Source organism: Notamacropus eugenii, chromosome 3 (genome assembly GCF_028372415.1).
Source record: "Notamacropus eugenii isolate mMacEug1 chromosome 3, mMacEug1.pri_v2, whole genome shotgun sequence".
NCBI classification, from domain to species: domain Eukaryota; kingdom Metazoa; phylum Chordata; class Mammalia; order Diprotodontia; family Macropodidae; genus Notamacropus; species Notamacropus eugenii.
In genome coordinates, this window is record NC_092874.1 from 177,942,989 (window position 1) to 177,963,206 (window position 20,218).

Sequence of the window (20,218 nt, forward strand, 5' to 3'; positions counted from 1 at the left end):
TTGCAATTCAGGTTCTTTACATTTAGAACCCTAAATATCGGTATGAAATTCACTTTTAAATTTCAACAATATAAAAAATGAGTCTATGAACAGTCTACCTTGCATCTAGGAGGCCCTTAATACTTGAATTAAATGTCGTATTATTCCTCAAATTCAGGTACTTAACTAATGTTTCTGTTAACATTAATGATGTTTCTAATTAGTGACAAATGTAACTAATAATGTGTTTCTGTAAAGCCCAGAGGGGTTTTAGCTCCAAGAGAACTCTCGCATCTGGTATTCAATGTGAGAAAATCAGTGTGACTTAAAATAATTATCACAATAGTAATAATAATGAAAAGTTTTTTCAAATGAAAATCAAGACATATTCCAGTTACTTTAACAAGATATTTTATTTATCTAGCAACTGCAAAATATACAAATTTCTGAAAGGCATACCCTGTTTACAAGCTAGCAGAGTTTTTATCCCAGGTGATTATTTAAGACAAACATTTAAAGCACACCTAATAAGTCACAAGTTTAGGAAAAAAAAAACCCTCCCCCATCCCCCCAAACATCTCTCTCTCTCACCTGGCAGCATCATACACGTTAAATAAATAAATAGCATTTTTGCTATCAAAATAATATTAAAAAAATAAATTTCAAGTATTACAAATAAAAACAGTATCATGGATGTGGTTCAATCAGTTTCTCCCTCTTTTTAACTGTTAAAAAGAGTTCTGGTACTCTCAAGATAGCATAGGGAGGGAAAAACAGCTGTGTCCCCCAAACAATATATAAAGTTCAGAAAAACTGGTTCCAGTGGAACATGGTAAAAATAAAAGTCAGTAGTCCCAATAAGACCGCCCCCACTGTGCGTTAAGCACAACCCTTAATGAAATGCTTCAGTGTAGTTCAGGCTGCTACTATTACTACTTCTACTACTACTACTATTACTACTAGCTTCTAAGGTAAGTAGCATCATCTCCAGGACCTCTGGATATATTCAATTCTCCTCACTCTTCCCAAATTAAAATCTTCTTGTTAAGTAAAACTAGATTGTTGTTTTAAATTTTAAAAAGAGAAAAAATACACTACAGATAGAGATCCTTACAATGAAATAAACAAACTTCTATTCTTGGTCCCTTTCTGTTCATTAAAAACAGAAATGAGTCCAAGGAAACAGATTACCAGCAAACCTATAATAAAAAACAAAGTGAATCCAAAACTATATGGTTCCCATAAAAACATGCTCGTGTGCCTGCTTGCACATCCACAAGAAGTGGGTGGCTGATACGACTTAAGGTGGTTAAAACAAAGGGGGGAGGTTAGGGAGATCTTAGGCTTATGACAATCTATGTGTAGGTCTGCTTGTCAATGGGTTGCCAATAAATGTCTTTGAAGAGTCAGATATGAGCTCTATAATGGGACCCACTGATAGTTTTAACTTTCTGGAGAGCAGTGATTAGCTTTTACCTCTTTCTATATTCCCAGCGCTTAGCACAGTGCATGGCACAGAGTAGGCGCTTAAGAAACATTTACTGATTGAAGTATGAGGCACTGTGGTCTATCTCTTCTTCAGCCCACCCATTTTTACCTTCTCTCTGAAGCAAAATAAATGCATTCTCCATACAGGCTCCTCCCTCTCTGTTCCCACTTGTGGAACACTGGGCAAAGAGGAAAAGCCATTTGAAGGGTGTTTGTGTGTTACAGAAGTTTTCCCACCACCCCCTGCCCTCCAAATAGCTCTATCATGATAGGGATGATGTCAAACTTCTACAGTCATCCCCATCTCCTCTGTCCTGAGCACCTGGCCCAATGCTGGAGACAAATACTGAACTGATACCAGGCGGTCTTCTTCCTCATACTGGCTATTATCTGTCCAGCCTGAAACAGGATGATGAGAAGAGAATCCTAGAAAGAGGATCTCTTCCTCCCCCACCCTTCCAGGGTCAGTCTAACTATGCTGCTTGGTCTACTTTAGAACAAGAAGACAACAGCCAGCTGGTTCAAAGCAGTGCTACACAACTCTAGGAAACAATCCTTGCCCTGCATGTGTTTCCTAATCCTGTCGGGATTCCCAGTTCATCATGCTTCCTTCACAATCTGACATAGCTCCTATGATGCACAGTGACCCAACATCCAAGTTCCATGGAACAAAGGTACAGATTTCTCATCCTACTTCTTTCACAAAAGGTGCAAATATAAGCAGTTCAAAGACAATGTTATCTTCTGACTCAGGAATTCCTGAAGAGGAAGAAGTCTACTTCTCCAAATTCAAATTTTGCCTGGGTATGCCACGTCCAAGCCAACACTTGTTGGTTCCACTCCTAATGAAGTACTGTCTTCAGAGGTAAAGGCAAAAAAAGTGGATGGTTTCTTTAGTAGACCAGCCATCTTGAATTTTCCTGTAATCTTAAGAAATTCCAATCTGTCAATCTGAAACATCTCCCGGTAAGGTAGAAAGGAAGGAAAAGAAGCAGAGACATTCCCTTCTTGGCTAATTTTTCCCTTCCCACACTTTCAAAGCCTTTCCAGAGAGGTTGCCTCAAATAGACATCCACTGAAAATGAAGAATGGTCTGATGAGAAAAATAAGGAAGAAATATAATGGAAAACAATGGATTCTTTACACTAGGAGGGCTATACACTGCCTTTAAGTCACCATAATACAACTGGATGATCAGAGTCAAGAGTACTGAGAGTACTGAATTTTCACTTGATAAGATCCTCCCTCACCCCAAGAGTTTGGTCAGTTTATGAAAAAAGCAGCTGGGATTATCTGGGCCTCAGATTAAATGAAGGAGCACAAGCCAAGCTTCAGAAATGGCAATGGAATGCAACTGGTTTCATTTGTTTCAGATTTCCAGGAAGAGTCAAAATTGGTTCTGTGAGTTATTCAGGTTCTGTTTTGAAGGGGAAAAGAAAAGAAAGAATTAGTTTATTTCCATTCAAGCCCCTATAAAACAAAAGACTCATTATCATGCAGGTGAGACCCCTCCCATATACACACAGGAAAAAAAAGCCTTGTAGAACATCAATGGGCCAAAAGAGGCCAGGGCATCCCAGGGAACCAACATATCAAAGCCACAAAGTCAAAAGTAGCAGAGTTACTACTTATGGGTACATATGCTTAAAAAAAAAAAGAAAAGAAAAGAAACACACGCAAGATCTTTCTTCTGGCCATAAAGAAAGGAAAAGAAGGTAGGAAAAATTATGAAGCTTAAGGGGTAAAACCAAAGAGTTAAAAATACATTAGAAAAGATTCTCTGGAGGGAGTGTGCCTGTCCACAGACTAGTTGCTCCAAAGGAAAATTTCTCCCTTTGTGTCATTTAGTGGTTCAGTGGGTACTTTGCACATGGTTAAGCTTCCCCTTCCCAAAGCTATGCTGATAATTTGGCTGGGAGGAGCACTAGAATGTTAAAATAGCTATACAAATTTGTAACAAGCTTAGAATACATGGCAAAATTCTATAAATTTGGGGGTAAATGCCCAGAATAGAAGGCTATATGTCCTGGGTGGGGGGAGATGCCAGGGAGATAGATACAGACAGACTTGGCCAGAGGCATTTCAGATAGGGACCCAATCACTAGGACTCACAAAGTAATTTTGACTAGGGTGGTCTTGACAAGAAGCACCATTGCTGCACACAAACCTTGAAAACAAAAACAAAATACACCAGCCACAGACTTTAGGTGAGGGGTCCTTAACCTTTTGTATATCATGGACCCTTTCCAATAGACTGCTGAAACCTATGGATCCTTTCTCAGAATATTTTTAAATATATAAAACATATTGGATTTACAAAGGAAATCAACTACACTCAAATATTATCAAATTGTTTTTTTTTAGAAATAAGTTCACAGCCTTCAGGTCAAGAACTCCTAAATTAGATGCTTACTATAGATTCTTTCCCACTGATTAGCATGAGTCACTTCAATCTAGTCAAGGTAATTCCTTCCCATCAAAGGGTCTCAAAAACAATGCAAAGAAACAAGCCACAAGGCTACTCCCTAAAATGCTTGGTCTCCTCCCACTAAGGCTGCTTTGGGATTTTTTTTTTAAGGTGAAACGGGGGAAAGGGGCAGCAGGGGAAGAAGTTGATAAGGAAACTACATATTTATATGACAGTGCTGACTTTAAGCCTACCTTAGGGTCAAAAACAAACAGACCAACAGAACCCTAAGATCAAGGAATTTGTCTACGTTTCATATATGGCTCACCTTCTAATCTTAGCAGTCTTCCATAGAAGCAAAGTGACTTTGTACTCTATTGTGCTGAGATTTAACTGATTCTGTCCTCAAGCCTAAGACACAAGCCTGGACCCAGTAGCAGGCCTGAGAGCTCATCTTGGCAAGCCTCAGGTGACCTAGGGAATCCCTGGAAGAAGGCAGGGTCAGTTAGGGGGACAAGTTAAAGAATTTGAGGCCTAAGAATCTCAATCCAAGGAAACAAACAGCGTTTCCAGAGATTAGGATTTGGAGGAAACTCCCAAGTCCACTCTATAACCTAAGTCTGCCAAGAACCTTAGCATCTGTCTTCTGGAGCTGGGGATGAGGTGTTACCTGTTTTGGGATTTGGCCCTTGGGTAGACAAAGCTTATTTTATAAATCTGTACCAAAATAGGACCACAACATTTAGAGCTGAAAAGTCATGGGAAATGAGGAAATTAAGGCCCAGAAAGATGAAAGTGATTTTCCCAAGGTCATGTAGATTTGACTACTACCGAAGCATCACTTTGGGGAGAAAGGGGAACGGTCCAGATGCCTCTTGTATCTTAAGATGCAAAGCTATTGCAGTCCTCTCACAAACCAGGTCTCTAAAACAACACACCAGGGCTTGTGGCAAGCATTACACATACAATGACCCTCCAGGGAGCCACCAAGCATAGGGGACACACATACACACACAGAGACACCACTCACAATTTACTTCCCCAGAACACACAGAGAGAAGGAGGAAGGGACAGAAGGCCAGGAGGGAAAAGGCGGAGAAGCCCTGTATACAATACTGCCCCAAACAGCTGCACTACATTCCCTTGGAACAGCTAGTCCTAACACAAGCCAAGATGCTGCCATTCAAGGATGCCAGGGAAAGAAAGAAGGGGGGTGCACTGAGCCATGTTTCTCTATTCAAATGTTAGCAAGGAGAAAACTTAAAAGAACATATGACAGACAATCTGTCTTTTAAACATAAAGTAGGGCCATGAGAAGGAAAAACTGAATGGGAAGAAAATGATTTTTTAGTCTATTTCCTTTTTGAATGCATATTTGACATCTTAAAATAGTACCAGCAGAGATTATAAGCAAGTGTTAGAGGGTGAGACACGCTACTTTTGTATGCTTTGCAAAAAAAAGGTATACAGTGTAGAAGTCCTATTTCTAACTAGGCTCAAACACAAAGCTTAACTAAAATAGTTCCTACCACTATGGTCATTATTATTTAAAGTAGTCTAAAATGGAAATATTGTGGCCAAAGCACAAATAAACTGAGCCTCTATCACATAAAACATTTAGTGACCCTCCTCCTTTTAAAAAGGGCTGAACATTTTCAATTTTTTTTTAAAGAAAGTTTATCAGGCAGAAATCTTAATTTCTTTCTAATTTTGCAAACTGAACAAAGTGATCTAACTCACTAAATAAGGAAATAGGGAAGAGTCAGGATGCCAATAGGTTGTTACTGAAATGCTGAACTTCCCAGGACCAGCTACTAGAATCTCCCAGACAGATAGCCAAGAAAGGGAAGGTTAACACAAAACGTTAAATGCCCATGGAAGCGGTTGATTCCCTATTTTCACACAGAAGTAGGCTTTTTAAAGGAATCACACAATATGCTTGATGAAACAGCACCAAGGTGAAACCTAAAGTGGATTTCTTAACTCTTATGGCTCACCAGGTTCTGTGAGGAGGCCATGTGGCCTAACAGGGAGAAAGATTCCTAGGTTGGGAATTGTTTCCCAACACCTGAGACCCAGATGGTGTTCAATATTATCACCAATAGCAAACAGAAACCCAAGACACCAAGTAGGAAAGGGAAGATCAGGAACAGCCAATAGGAAAGCAATGGAGGTAACAGAGGCAGCTTTATGATAAAGAAAATCATAAATTGGTAAACAGTAACTTCAATCATAAGATGCTCCAACTTTTTCAAAAGCCCTTCTTTTCTTCTCTCCCCAAATCCCCAGACCCACAGGCCTACAGGCCTCATAACCCAGACTACCCAAAGAAAAGGGAGAACAGGGGGAATGCGAGAAGAGAGGAAGGAGTTATAAATAGCTCAGAGAAAAATACTTACAAACAGGCTTTCCCTAGTAAAGGCTGCAGAGAGAAGAAAAGTGGAGAGAAAGGTCAGTAGGAAAAGAAAGGAAAAGACATAAAAATAGCATTTGAAATCAGGAATTAGTGTTATCGTGGCAAACTTTATTGCTACCAGGATAGCTTATGACTTCAAGGTGACCCTGCTGATTGCTAGCAATTCCAAATGCCTACGCAACTAGACAATGTCTTCTAAAAAAAAACCATAGTGGGGGGCTCTGGGTAGACCTCCTGAGTTGGGATTTCTGAGTTGTACAAGGGAGAAAGAAAGCTGATCAGTCAAGTGTCTGCACTAAATCTGAGACGGGCATGGGCATGGTGAACCACTGTGAGTAGATGGCCACCAGGTTACCCAAGAAGGGAAGAACCAGCAGCCCAGGTCAATGGGGCAAATTAAAGTTTCTCTGTGCTGACTGGTACTAGAATGGGGCAAGAAACTCAGTCTCTCCTCACCCCCAAAAAAGTTATAGTACCAAATCTAAATTTGGAGGGAAAGTTGCATCATCTGTGCTTTAAAACAAGCATCTGACACTGCCACGTACAATAGGGATCAAAGGTCACCTGGCAAGCATGACACCATGGGTGGAAGAGTCACCAGACACCACTCTTGTTCCCTCTCAAGGCCTATAAATCCTCTACCAATATCACAAGAATGACAAATATCTGATATTTCAGGCTTTATTTTAAAAAAAGTTCTGTAAAAAAGACATTGTAATGGGGCAGAATCAGGGAGTTTGGTGAGGTCTAATGCTGGGAGTGATAATCTATAGCTAACAAAGCAGAAAATTCAATTCAAAATGCTAACCATTCAAATATAAACCTTGTTAATGACAGATTGAGAAAATTTTTAGCACTAAATCTTTTGAAGACTGATTTATTTTTAATGGGGGGGTCAAAGGGTCAGGGAAAAGCTTAGAAGGATAAAAGGAAAGGGCTGAGCTCAGAAGGAAGGGGATGGTGGTACTAGTTGGTAAGACTGGTGCTACCTACATTTATGGGGAGGGATTTACAACAGGTTTTTAAATGCCTTTAAGAAGCTGTCCTTTAGGGAAGGAAAATAAAACTTTTCAGTCCCCTGCATGAAACGCATCACCCTCACCCCCATTACCCTCCACCCCCTAGAGACAACCATCAGAGGCCAGTGACAGTTTTCAGGGTTAGTTTTGTGAGCCAGTCATGACTGATTCACTAGCAATAGTGGTTTCTGCTACCACAATACTGTCTACCACTCACTAGTGTCCTACAAAGGTGGTCTTGGTCAGTGATTCCAAATGCTTTCCTCCAATTTGGACACACCCAGGACAGAGAATGAAAGAACACTACTAAACAGAATTTGGCCAGTCAGCAGAACACAAGATAACCTTTTTGGCTAAAGACATCTGGTCAAATGAGGCTCTACTGGGAGATGTTCCATATTTTAGCCATGGGTCCATTATAGAATTGGCCACCACGTAACCCTAACCTCTCCACGAGTGAAGAGTAGAAAATGCACTAATTCCTTATTTTTTTTCCTGCTCTGCTGATTCTGCCAAGTAAAGGAACCTGTTCAGAAAGCAGGTATCTATGGATTTCTACCAGGTACCAAGTGAGAAGATGCCACCGTGCTATTTACCTACTCCAGAGATCACGAACAAAGGACTTCTGCGTTTGCCCGTTAAAAAGAGGATACAGAAAGGCATGTAAAAAGATAACAACTGAGCCATAATAGGGTTATTATCTTCTCTATGTAATAGGCTTAGAAGTGACAGAAGGAGAAAGGAGTCAACTAACTTGCGTGGGCACCTCCCGGGGCAGGCAGCTGGGCAGGGAAGTAGAAGTGGAAGCCACGTGCTCCTCAAAGCTGTTGATGCGAGGCTTTTTGGTGGGCTCAGGGCTGGCTAGTGGGGTAACACTATTGCGCCTCATGAGCGGGTTAGGTCCCTTCTTTGCTTCCTAATCAAGACAAAGACAAAAGAGATAAAGTGACAGTTATGGGGGAAATGGAAGGGAGAAAGGGGCAGGGTGGGGAAGGAGACAAGAGCAAAAAAAGGTTTGTTCTGTTTCTAGACTTTGATCAGTCACAATAGTATTAATGAAGATGGTGATATCTCACATTAATTTATATAGTACTGCAGGCACTATGCTAAGTGCTTTACAATTTATTATCTCATTTGATCCTCACAACAACTTGGGAGGTAAGTGCTGGTATTATTCTCATGTTACAGTAGAGGCAAACAAAGGTTAAGTGACTTGCCCAGGGTCACACTGCTAGTAAGTCTCTGAAGCTGACTTTGAATTCAGGTCTTCCTGATTGCAGGCCCTGTATTCTATCCACTGCACCACCGAGCTGCTGATTACACAGCAGGTCACCAAGAGAAAATGACCTCAGGTGAAGAAAACATCTTTTCGGCAAACAACTCCCAAGTAAAAAGAACAAAGTGGGCTTCTCCCCTACCTTCCCATGCATTCTCCCCAGATGATCCCCAAAGAGGCACACAGACAAACACGACTTTTTGCAGAAAAGTAGGGAGGGGGACATCAGAGGGAACATCAATAACAATTATCCCTTTTGCTTCAGAACAGAAGCAAGTTATTCCAAATCCACCCACCCTCCTCCTTCCTGCTCTGGCCCCCAGAAACTGAGGGAAGGAGATAGAAGTGGGAAAAGAAAGCCAGGTACATATTGGATAAGAAAGAGGCTAGTTATCCCAGGTAAAAATCAGAGAAATGTAGTAGCAAAGGGAAAAAAATGTTTTCTTTAGCTTCTCAGCAACCAACTAAGGACACTGGTAATCCAGCACCAAGAAACCTTTCTCACCAGAACATATCTATCTTTCAACTTCTGCAAGCTTAGGCCAGGAAGTAAACAGGTCCATGAGAGGGTTGACTGTGGTACTGATCATCGTCAGTGAAGGCAGAAGTCAGTCAGCCAGGACCAACAGTGCAAGTTACATGTTAACCTTAGAACTGGCTGAATAAGCTCCTGAGAGAAAGGATTCCATCCATAAGACCTATTTTTAAAAAAGAGAGTGAGACCCAACTCTACTATTTGGGATGGTTAAGGTTCTGGATGGGGGTGAGGGGTCGGTTTCAGGCCTGAGTCATTAGCCCAAAATCAGGAACTTGTCCTTCAACCTAACTAGACCTAGAAAAAAACCACCACAGGGACTGGTAAAATACTTGGTGAATATGTGGCTCTTGAGGCCCTACTAATGCCGATTTTCTTTCTGCTCAATCAGACCAAGTTCTTCATTTAAGAATGTGGTAGGATGGCTTTTCCAGCTTTCAAAGCATCTATTTCATTTGATTTAGACCCAGCTGGCTTAAACTCCCCACTGTAGACCAGGAAGCATTTTGAGCAAACATCTCAAGGTAAAGTCCTAAGACCAGACTCCTTAGAACAGCTGTGTTATGAGGAATGATACCATGTCCTGATGGGAAAGGGGAATCTGAGTCGCATCCCTGACAAAAGGATATTATATCCTGCAGAGTATAGCCATCTTTGCAACTTACTAAATTTAGAGAGTTGCTTTAGAAGTTTAAGAGGTTAGTGAAATGATCTGCCTCAGATCCTTCAGCCAGTATTTATCAAGAGACGTAAGTAAACCCGGGTCTTCTTAGTGCAGAGAACAGGTCTCTTATCCTCCATACCACATTGCTTCTAGACAGATAAACTTACGTAAAAGTGGGTTCAAACTTACTTTCACGTCAGTCCCAATCGGATTTCTCCTGTCAGAGATCCAACCTAATTGGTTGCAAATCTCAGTGAAGGAGAAATCAGCCAGAACCAGAGAACACAGACTTGGGGACTAATGATTTTGGAAAAGCTTCTCTCCATTCTTTCCATTTCTCGCTAACCTCCCCTTTTTCTCTATTCCTGGTCATTCTACACCTAAGTCCAAATTGTAATTACCAATGTTGATCAAACCAATGAATTCTAAAACCTAGTACTGCAATTCTAGATCTATCTGAAGGAAGAAAAGAGAAAAGATAAAGGGAAGTTATTTTAAAAAAAGAACATCTATCTTCACCTTCCACTGAATTCTCAGGTCAGGTGGTATCAACAGGGAGGTGAAAAGAAAATGTGAAAAGATTACAAGATCATGACACAGGAGGGAAGAAAAGATGATAGGTCTAATATACACAAAAAGAAAAAGGAGAGGGCAAAAAGTCATCTGAGACTATTTCAAACCAAAAGTGACCACAAGTGCCAACTCAAGTACACATTAGTGCTGGATACACAAATCAATGAGGACTTTATTTGGAGATATTCAATACTGACTAGTCCCTTCCCACTCCATAGAAATCCACCACAGCTGCCCCTAGAAAAATCCTTTGCTTCCTAAACAGACTCTCTGAGGCTGAAGCCAGAGGCATCAGGGTGGGTACTCACCTCTGACCTTTCCCGATGTGTGTTTACTGCTTCCACATTCAAATAAATAGATTCCACACGGCAACCTAGGGGATAGGGAAATCAAATGTTTAAAAGAATACAGATCCAGGTAATTAGGAATTCTCCCTGCCCCACCAGGAGTCCAAAATGTAGGGGACGAGGTCTTTTGACCACTGGGAAGTTACTTACCGTATGCTACAGGTGTCAATTTCAGCACTGTGTGGAGGGGACATTTCAAATATGGCATTTCATCTAAGGAAAGGAAAGGGAAATAGGTATGATCCCCATCATGGCGCCATACACAGTGGGCCTTAAAACAAAACATCTCAAAGGCATAATCTCACTAGAACAGAGAAGGGTCTAAAAGTCACAGAACACTCTCTCAATGAAGGGAGTATGTTGAAGATTCAGCCAAAGTTTCAATAACACTTCTTCTGGTGGCTTAATAACATTGCTTAAGTATCGGGGACTATTTGTTTCCTAGACTCCCTAAAGTCAGTTTGATTAAGGTCAAGGGATTTTCACAGAAAGCAACTTTGCTAAACTGAAAGGTATGGGAAAAATATGTACTACACAAAAGGTCTATAAACAACATAGAGCTTCCTCCGAGAGAGAAACTAAGGGGAGACAGTCATCATGTGGGAACATCAGAGTCACAAGGCTAGGAGTTGGGATTCTGAATTACAAAATATAAACACCACTGTCTTGAAGCTGCTGAGTGCCAACATCAAAAAACAATACCTCTCATTTCCACATAAAAGTAAAAAAAAATAGGAAATACCTGCACTCTTATCTAGAAAATAGGCCAAAAGGCAACGCATGACAGCTTGGTGGCAAATCACCAATACATTCTCCTGTCTCTCCAATTCCATGATCACTGGCTCCAAGCGCTGAACTAGGTCTTGATAAGACTGCAAGACAAAAGGAATATATATTTACGGAAGCTTCATCCAAGGCAAAGACATCAAGACAATCGCATCTATAAATGTTGGGGGACTAAAACCATGCACTATGAAGAGAAAGCATGAATGAATGGATGCTTGATAGGATGATGCAGAAGGGATTCTTATTCAGGAAGGATCTCTTGAGGTTCCAAGTCTTCATGATCTAGTCCAGGTTAAGTCCTTGGGCCTCTCACAAAGGGGTGAGGGGGAAAGGGGAGAGAAGCTAATCCCTTTCCAGATTAAAGTAAAAATGGCTTTCTAGAAAAGGCAAGTTGCTTGGGAATCATTAAAGGTTTGGTGCAGCTATTTTCTACAGGAGAAGGAGTATAACTAGTTCATTTCTGTTTAGCCTCTTTGCTCTGTATTGAAAGATCCCACCTTTCATTTCCAGGAGAAAAAAAAGACACACCAGGTTGCTGTCCAATCTAGCATCTGTAGCATCAAATGAGGCAGGTGGGAATAGTCTCTGTTCTTATGTATGTTAAAATAGGATATCCACACGAAATGGATCAGTTAGGACAAAGATCTCATTTTTGGTCAACAAAGAAGGAAAATTTTAAAAGGGAATTAGAAGTTCTCTCCATGGAGCATGTAGGTGAAATTTACCAGCAACATGGCCTTAGGCTGGATTCTGGCTTTCTGGGAAGGGTTCATATACTAGGTAGGTCATTTCCTCCCAGATACTGCTACCTGTCTGGCTCCACGGTTAAAGGGGAAAGGTTCACAGACTCCCCCCAAGGTAGAGTGATCATCTGAGATATAACCTGCCTCCAAGGAACCCACACCCACTCCTCCTCCCCACTTGTGGAGGAGGAAAGGGGATGGGACTTGTAGTTTCTTTAGTGAAGGGGCACCTCATGTGGAACCTCCCTTCCCAGATGCAGATCTGTAATGTGTTGTTCTAAAGAGTTGCTTGGAGAACAGGTTTGGAAATGAAGACAATGTAAAAATAATATCTAAGTGGAAAAGATTTTAAAAAAATCAAAATCTTGAGGCAAATTGTGAAAGTTATGTTTTATATGATTAATTGCACCTGATCATTTTCTATCAGCCAGATTTTTGTATATAAATTTTGCTCAAAATGGGAGAATCACCATCCACTGAAGCATTCCTTCAGCTCACTCAGAGGACGCAAGATTTAAGAACAAACCTCTCTCTCCCCTTTAAGCTCCACACCCTGCCTTTGTTTTAAGCTCTTATAAGCCTATCTAACTATGCAAAGCACAGACTGAATACCCAAAACAGACTTTGCTCAGAGCCTGATCCAAAGCCCAGTGAATACCTCCAGCTACACAGTGCCATTGCAAGTCATAGCACTCACTAAATATCTGGTGAATGAGGGAATGAATACAGATAAAGACAGGTTTGCCAAAAAAGGTGACCCAGCTATTCTCAAGGAGAAAGCCACACCCCAACAAATATACCTCTCCAGTAGGGTAGCGGTAATAGTATTTGTCCTGATCACGAAGGGCATATTCCTCAGGATAAGTCTCCTTGACCTCCTCATAGGTCATCTCTTCACAGACTCCCTGGAGAGAAACGATCAGATGTCACATACACAGACACAAAAAGGTGCCATCATTAAACTATCAGGGGCAAGGTTGCAGGCCACAGCTGAGAAGACCTGTTAGAACACTTCAAGATTACTTGTGTGGACACACGCCCTCCTTGCTTGCCCTCTTTCTAACCTAGCTAAATTAAGAAAACACCCTTTGAATGCAGAAAAATCATGGGAAAGATTCTCACAATCGCCCAGATAGAATGTGGGTCAGAATATTGTTGTAATATAGGAAATGATGAGTTGATAGATTTAGAAAAATGTGGAAAGACTCGGACATATAAAGGAAGATATTATCCACCTACAGAGAAACAAGTGGAAATAAGCATAATGTGGTCTTACATATATGCCTTTGAGTATATACATACATAGATATCTAAGTATATGTATGTGTATATATGTATAAGTATAGCTACACACATATATATCTGCAGTTAATTTGTAGCCTTTTTTGGGAGAGGGGAAAAACAAAGTTAAAAAGTGCACTGCAGAGGACAAAAGAAAAGGAAGCAAAGAAAAGAGGGATGTCTTTGAAAATAATGTATAATATTTATTACATAGATCTTCTAGACATGGAAATTTATTGCTTTATATTGAATTCTCTCTTATGTTCCATTGTGTACATGGCAGTGGTTTTTTTTCCCCTTTTCTCATTTTTTATTTAAGTTTAAAATAAATTCAAATATAATGGGGAAAAAACCCACCCATCTCTACCCCTCAGCCCCAGATCTCCAGCAAAGGCCAAATAGATACACTTACAGCATCAATTTCGTTGAGGGCCTTCCACTGTTCATAAGGCAGCTTGAGGGCCTCTGCTGTCTGGATGGTCCTTTTAAGCTGACTGGTCCATACCTTAAGGTCCTTCAAATTCTGCTCCTCAAGGAACTTGCACAGGGCCACGGAGAACTGAAATGGGTCAAGGAGAAACATGGAGAGAATGTGGACGCTGGATCATGGCACTACTTTTTAACCTTCTGAGAAGCAGAAAATTCACCTTTTGTAGTCTGCTATCTAGCGCTGCCTCCCATCATTAGGGCTAACCAAAGAACCCGAGCCCCAGAGTCAGGGCATCCCCAGCACATACACCTTATGCCCCTTAGCCCCAGAAATTCACTGCTTCCTTGTCTCTCATACACAACATAAGAAAATTCACCATCCCACCTACACCTATCAGGTTCTGTGATTAGCTCCCTTAACTGAAGAGGAAGCACACTCAACTCTGTTCTTGACTCCTACCTTTTTCCCCCGCATGGACAAACCGGAGTCTCCGCCAATCCTCCCTAGGATATTGTACTCGCTCTCCCCATGGCGACATAAGTAGATGGTCCGTGGCTGGACATGGATGTTCATCAGGTAATAGACTATCCTGCTCTGGATGTAATCTTGGACTCGGTTTACCAGGAATCGTCGGCCAACATCAAGCACCTTGATCAGTGACAGATCCCTGTACAGAAACCCAAACCATAGGGAGAATGAACCAAAGCAAGATTGTGCATCAACGTATCAGTCTCCTGTAAAAAGTCCTTTCCATATGTAAATTTGTCTGGTGAGACTACACTTATTTGTTATGAGGTAGGGTTTTTTACTCCATGGCAGGGCAAGAGTTGGGAGCTAATGATAGTGATTATTTTAAAAGTTGAAGAAAAATCATTTTTAAGGGGATGGGAGATTCAGAAGGGGAAAACATAAATATGTAGTGTTAGAATTATAATATTGAATTTAAATTCCATCATACTCAATATAAGTTAAAAATTGAATATGGCAGTTGGTAGAGATTAAACGGTGCCATATTCAAGCTTTCTGTTCCTCTTTGTACAGGGAAATATTCATATATGTTGGTGTTTGTCAAATTCATGACAAAAAAGGGAAATTCTATAAATAAGTCCATTTAAAGTCACTTAACATTTTCACAAGAATTATTTCTTGAGGAAATTCAAGAATTAGACTACAAATTCCTTGAGTGAAAAGGAATTCTTGTATTCTATTTTTTTAATGTTAGCATTAGTATGTGTTATGTACCCTGTTTCTTCAGAGGAGTAAAATGACATGACTAAAAAGTTGAGGTAAGACAACGATGAAGGGAATGTAAGGAAAAGATATAAATTAATGGACAGCTCAAGTATTTTACCCATGAAACATTAGAGGAAGTCTTCCCATACACTGGGGGTAAATCTTCTATGGGGCATTTATGGAAATGTACAGGCAAGAATCACACAGGATAAAAAGGCATGGAGAGGTTTTATTATGCATTGATGAAAATATGAATACAAATCCATCCTATATCCTTGCTCATATAAGAAAGTCTCACTCTCCCTTTCTGGAGATCCCAAATGCGCCACATAATGGTTATTTCTCTCTCAACACCCTCATTTAGCTAAAATAGTCATTGGCATAATCCCAAAAGCCCAAGAGGTTTGAGCCTGGGATATTGGAGGCATCAATCCCAGAGTCCCCAAGTGCAAACAAAGAAACCACTTAATACAGGCAGAATACAGACTGGCTTCTCCCCCTAGATCCTGGGGTTATAGGACTTGGGAAAAGAAAAGCAGAGAGAGGGAATGGGAAAGATGAAATCAATGTGCCAAGGAATGACAAGATGAATTAAGGCAGTCTTGAAGTCCATCCCCAATATATCTATTCCCTCTCACTTCAAAGAGTAAATCAAACAATCAGCAAACCTATCAAAGTAATCAGGGAAGGAGTAAGAGAATGCCAACAGTTATGAAGAAATCAACAGAGGTCTCATATAGAAGGTGGCTCCTAAGCTGAGCTTTGGGGAAACTGGATTCTAAGAGGCAGATGTAAAGGAGTGCCATCCAAGCATAGGGAACTGCCAAGGAAAATGGATAAAGGCAGGAGACAATGTCCTGTATGTGTGACATAAAACCAATGCGTCTGTGCAAGGATCAATCAATAAGCATTAAATGCTTACTACAGGTCAAGTATCTATGAGGCAGCTAGGTGGCACAGTGGATAAAGAACCAACCCTGGAGTCAGGAAGACCGGAGCTCAAATTTGACCTCAGATACTTCTTAGCTGTGTGGCTCTGGGCAAGTCACTTAACCCTGTTTGCCTCAGTTTCCTCATCTGTCAAATGAGCTGGAGAAGGAAATGGCAAACCACTCTAGTGACACCTAAATGAGGTCACAAAGAGTCAGACACTACTGAACAACAAAAATAGGCCAAGCACTGTGTTTAAGTGCTTTGGATACAAAAACAGACCAATGTCTACTAAGCCTGGAAAAACAGAGCAGAGCCAGATTGTGAAGGACTTTAAATACCAAATAGAAGAGACTGAATTTGATGCTACAAGTCACAGCGAGTCACCACTCACAAGTCCAGTAAGCCAAATGACTCACAAAAGTCAATTACAAGAATCCCAAATCAATTTTTGGGAAAGTGAAATTAAATCTTATGTCCAGAACAAGGGACTGGGAAATAGCATCCTTGGCTTTATCACTTGGAACTTTTGATGTTCCTGCCTTAACTTGGGAAGCTCATTTTCCTATATCTGCCTAGTAAGAATACAGTGAGGATAAAGGGGGTAAGTTTAAATTTAACAAACCTTTCAAGGGAACTCGAAGATATACCCTAAAGTTTTAGAATTAACAATAATTATACTAACAATAACATGTCTTGATAATCGTTTTAAGAATGTCTTTCCTTGAAACACAGAAGTCAATATCAAAACGGGGCCATTTAAGGGACAATGAGAACTTCCTGAGTTACCTATCATCATTATCTGGGTCAAGAGGCTGGTAGTTGACTTGATAGCAATCAATTCTCTTCATGAAGTCCTCCATGGCTTCTGCTGAACTGCAATCTCTGTAATCGGGGCTAGAGAGTTTAACTTCCTGCAACAACACAAAAAAGCAGCTGATGAGTCACACAGAAAGGCTTTCGTTTCAGATTAATCAGGATTTGGGGCTCTCAATAGGGGAAAGCGCAGAAGGCCTCAGGATAAAAAAGATTATCCTAATACCCAGAGTAGAAAAAAATTTGGGTAGAGTCAGAAACTGAATGTAAAGAGGGTGAGGGCACCAAGGGTAGCATGAAGGACAGATGGCTAGAGGGCACATCTTCCACACAGCCCTTACTGAAGACAGGAAAAGGCATCCAGAGAGATTCAGTAATGACCATGTACGGATGTCCCTGATGACTTAATGTTTCAGTATGAACTCAATGCTAAGTCACCAGACAGTCTGACCCTCCAGTTATCATAATAAGTATGTACTGAGTGCCTACTATGTGCCCAGCAGTAACAAGCAGGGGGTAATTCAGAAGGCACCCCCGCCTTTGAGTCCCATTTCCTTCTGCCATCCCAGAACAAAGCCGAATGTTCATCTCAATGATTCTGACAGTGAATACCCACTCTTGTGGGTCATGGAGCCCCCATGCTCATCTGCCTACTCCCTTCTATTTGTTTTTCACTGAGTCAAGATAAAGGAGAAAAGTGAGAATCTCAACCAGTAACGCCATCTCTTATCTATAGTACTGATGAAAATTTGCTAAGTGGAAACATTTAAATAAATGGCTAAAACACTAGGATAACCAAAAGGTTTATTTAAATCCTTCCTTCTTCATCAATTTCAGAGGATGCAAAGGAAAGTAAAAAGTGTTCGTGAAAATTGGGTCTAGTTTTCCCACCTATTTCCATTTTCCAAGTATCTTTCACCTTGGCTATGTGATACCTTTATTAAGAGCACCATTTGTTGCTGATGTTTTTCAGCCATGTCTGATTTATTGTGACCCTTTTTTGGCAGTCTTCTTGGCAAAGATACTAGAGTGGTTTGCCATTTCCTTCTCCAGCTCATTTTGCAGATGAAGAAATTGAGGCAAAATAATTAACTGACTTGTCCAAGGTCAAACAGCTAATATGTGTCTGAGGCCAGATTTGAACTTAGGGAGATGAATCTTACTGATTTCCAGGCTTAGCACTCTATCCACTGTACCACCCAGAGACCCAAGAGTACTATGGATATCTCTAATTTATATGATTGTTTCAGTTCTAAATTTAGCAGCCTGTTATAGTAGATAAGAAAGTCTTGGAGCCAGGAAGTCAATTAAAAAGTACATGGGTTCAAGACTTGCTTCTGATACATTCTGGCTACGTGACCCTGGGCAAGTCACTCTCAGTGTTCTCCAGGAAACTCTTTAAGACAATAAGTTGCAGAAAATGGGGTCTGGCCTGAAAAGCTCATTATATCAATGTCTTTTGTAAAGGCAGAGAAAGAGAGTGGTATGAATGCCACCTTGTTATTACACCCAAACATATGCTGATAGCTGACTGAATGATTTAATGAACTGAGAAATAAATCCTGAGTTTACAGATAATTACAGAAAAGATGACTCATTACTTAAAAGCTACTGAAACTTGCTCTATTCCCAGGTGGAACTTCAGAGGATAAGAACAAAGAAATTCAGTGAAAGTCTTGATTTAATTTACTATACCATAAACTATTTTTCTATGGTTTCCACTCTTTCCTTTTTTTAATAATCCACCAATAGAAGTTCCCAATCTTTTTTGTGTCATGGCAGTCTATAAATAGCTTAGGAATGGACTCTTTTTCTCAGAATAATGTCTTCATGTTCACAAAATGTTTTTTTTTAATATGACTAAAAAAGAAACCAATTGTATAGAAATATCAGGTATGAAAATAATTTTTAAAAAAAAAAACCTAAGTTCACAGATCCCAGGTTAAGAACCCCTGTCCTACAAGATAGTGAACTATAAGTAAATGCCCTCACTTCTAGGGATACCTCCAGGTCTAGTGTCTAAGAAAAGGAGGAGGCAAAAATAAGCTCCTTCATCTGGGATGAAGGGTCTATTGTGACTCCTTTATTTAGTGCTGTCAGTGTGTCAAATATTATCACATCAAAATTGAAATACAATCTGGTGGATTACTCATTTCATTTCCACTTGTCTACTACAGTATTCTTCCCCAAGTAGAAAAGTATGGAAGAAGAGTTTTACCACACGTGATCTACTTGAGGGGAGAGAGTTTTAACTGGATCTCACCATCTCATGTGAACCCGACTTTGATTTTTCTGAGTCCTACCAAACATGGTACGGATATACATGTGAGTATGTTTCTGTTACCTGCGATTTTAACTGTAAATAAATACCTTAGCTCATTCTCATTCTCTCTTGGGGCAATTCTGTTAACTTGTTGTTGTTCAGTTGTTTCAATCATGCCCTTCAGTAGGGAACTCTATGGCCCATTTGGGGTTTTCTTGGCAAAGATACTGGAGTGGTTTGCCATTTCCTTCTATCCAGCTCCTCTTACAGATGGAAACTGAGATAAACAGGGTTAAGTGATTTGTCCAGGGTCACATAACTAGGAACTGCCCAAGGCCAGATCTGAACTCAGGTCTTCTGACTCCAGGCCCAGTGCTCGATCTACTTTACCACCTAGCTTATAGATTGCTTAATTGATGCATGAATCCTACCTACAACCCTCAGGAGACTTGCTAATTTGAACCACTCCTCTCCCCATAGCTCAATCTGCCTCCTTTAAGACACTCTGCTCTCAAAGTTTCTCTTAGAGAAAAGTACTCTGCTCTGAAACAGGCCTACCACACATGCCCTGCTCTGAAAGTCAAAGAAATTGCCTCTGCACTGGGGCAGACTTTCTCCTCTTACCATGATGTTGGAGGCGACTACAGAAGGGTCATCACACACAGACTCGATGAAAAACACCTGGGGAAAGAGGGGGGAAAAACCTGAATTTAAACAATCAGGGATGCTATCAAGTGATCAACAAATATCTATTAGGCACCTACTATGTCCCATGTGTTGGGCGACAGGGATACGAAACAGAAACAAAACCATCCTTGCCTTCATGGAGTATTTTAAGGAAACAACGTGTACACAGAAAAGTACATGAATACATATAAGGTAATTTTAGTGGAGGGGAGGTACAAGCAAGGGGGGAAGGAATCAGGAAAGGTCTCATGTCGAAGGTAGTACTTGACTAGGCTTGGAAGAAGTTACAGATTCTAAAAGGCTCATCCTCTCCTCCCCTATCCCTGCACCCCCAACTCACTCAGA

The 20,218-nt window shown here is 40.6% G+C and overlaps 1 protein-coding gene across 8 annotated transcripts in view; it reads right to left on the minus strand.

Moving 5' to 3' along the window:
* Positions 1-373: 373 nt before the first annotated feature.
* The window catches only part of PFKFB3 (6-phosphofructo-2-kinase/fructose-2,6-biphosphatase 3), a 113,920-nt gene continuing 94,075 nt past the window's right edge, over positions 374-20,218 (minus strand). For 4 of the 8 annotated variants that reach the window (XM_072653429.1, XM_072653423.1, XM_072653426.1 and 1 more), the window contains exons 6-15: positions 19,811-19,867; positions 16,897-17,021; positions 14,404-14,611; positions 13,927-14,073; positions 13,034-13,138; positions 11,447-11,576; positions 10,855-10,917; positions 10,666-10,730; positions 8,064-8,225; positions 374-2,884 (exon numbers count right to left, since the gene is read on the minus strand). In XM_072653429.1, coding sequence (XP_072509530.1) covers positions 2,855-2,884; positions 8,064-8,225; positions 10,666-10,730; positions 10,855-10,917; positions 11,447-11,576; positions 13,034-13,138; positions 13,927-14,073; positions 14,404-14,611; positions 16,897-17,021; positions 19,811-19,867 — 1,092 coding nt within the window. In that variant the 3' untranslated portion in view covers positions 374-2,854. Of the gene's footprint in view, positions 2,885-6,273; positions 6,297-8,063; positions 8,226-10,665; positions 10,731-10,854; positions 10,918-11,446; positions 11,577-13,033; positions 13,139-13,926; positions 14,074-14,403; positions 14,612-16,896; positions 17,022-19,810; positions 19,868-20,218 lie in introns of all 8 variants that reach the window. The other 4 variants (XM_072653430.1, XM_072653427.1, XM_072653424.1 and 1 more) reach the window with 3 other exon arrangements.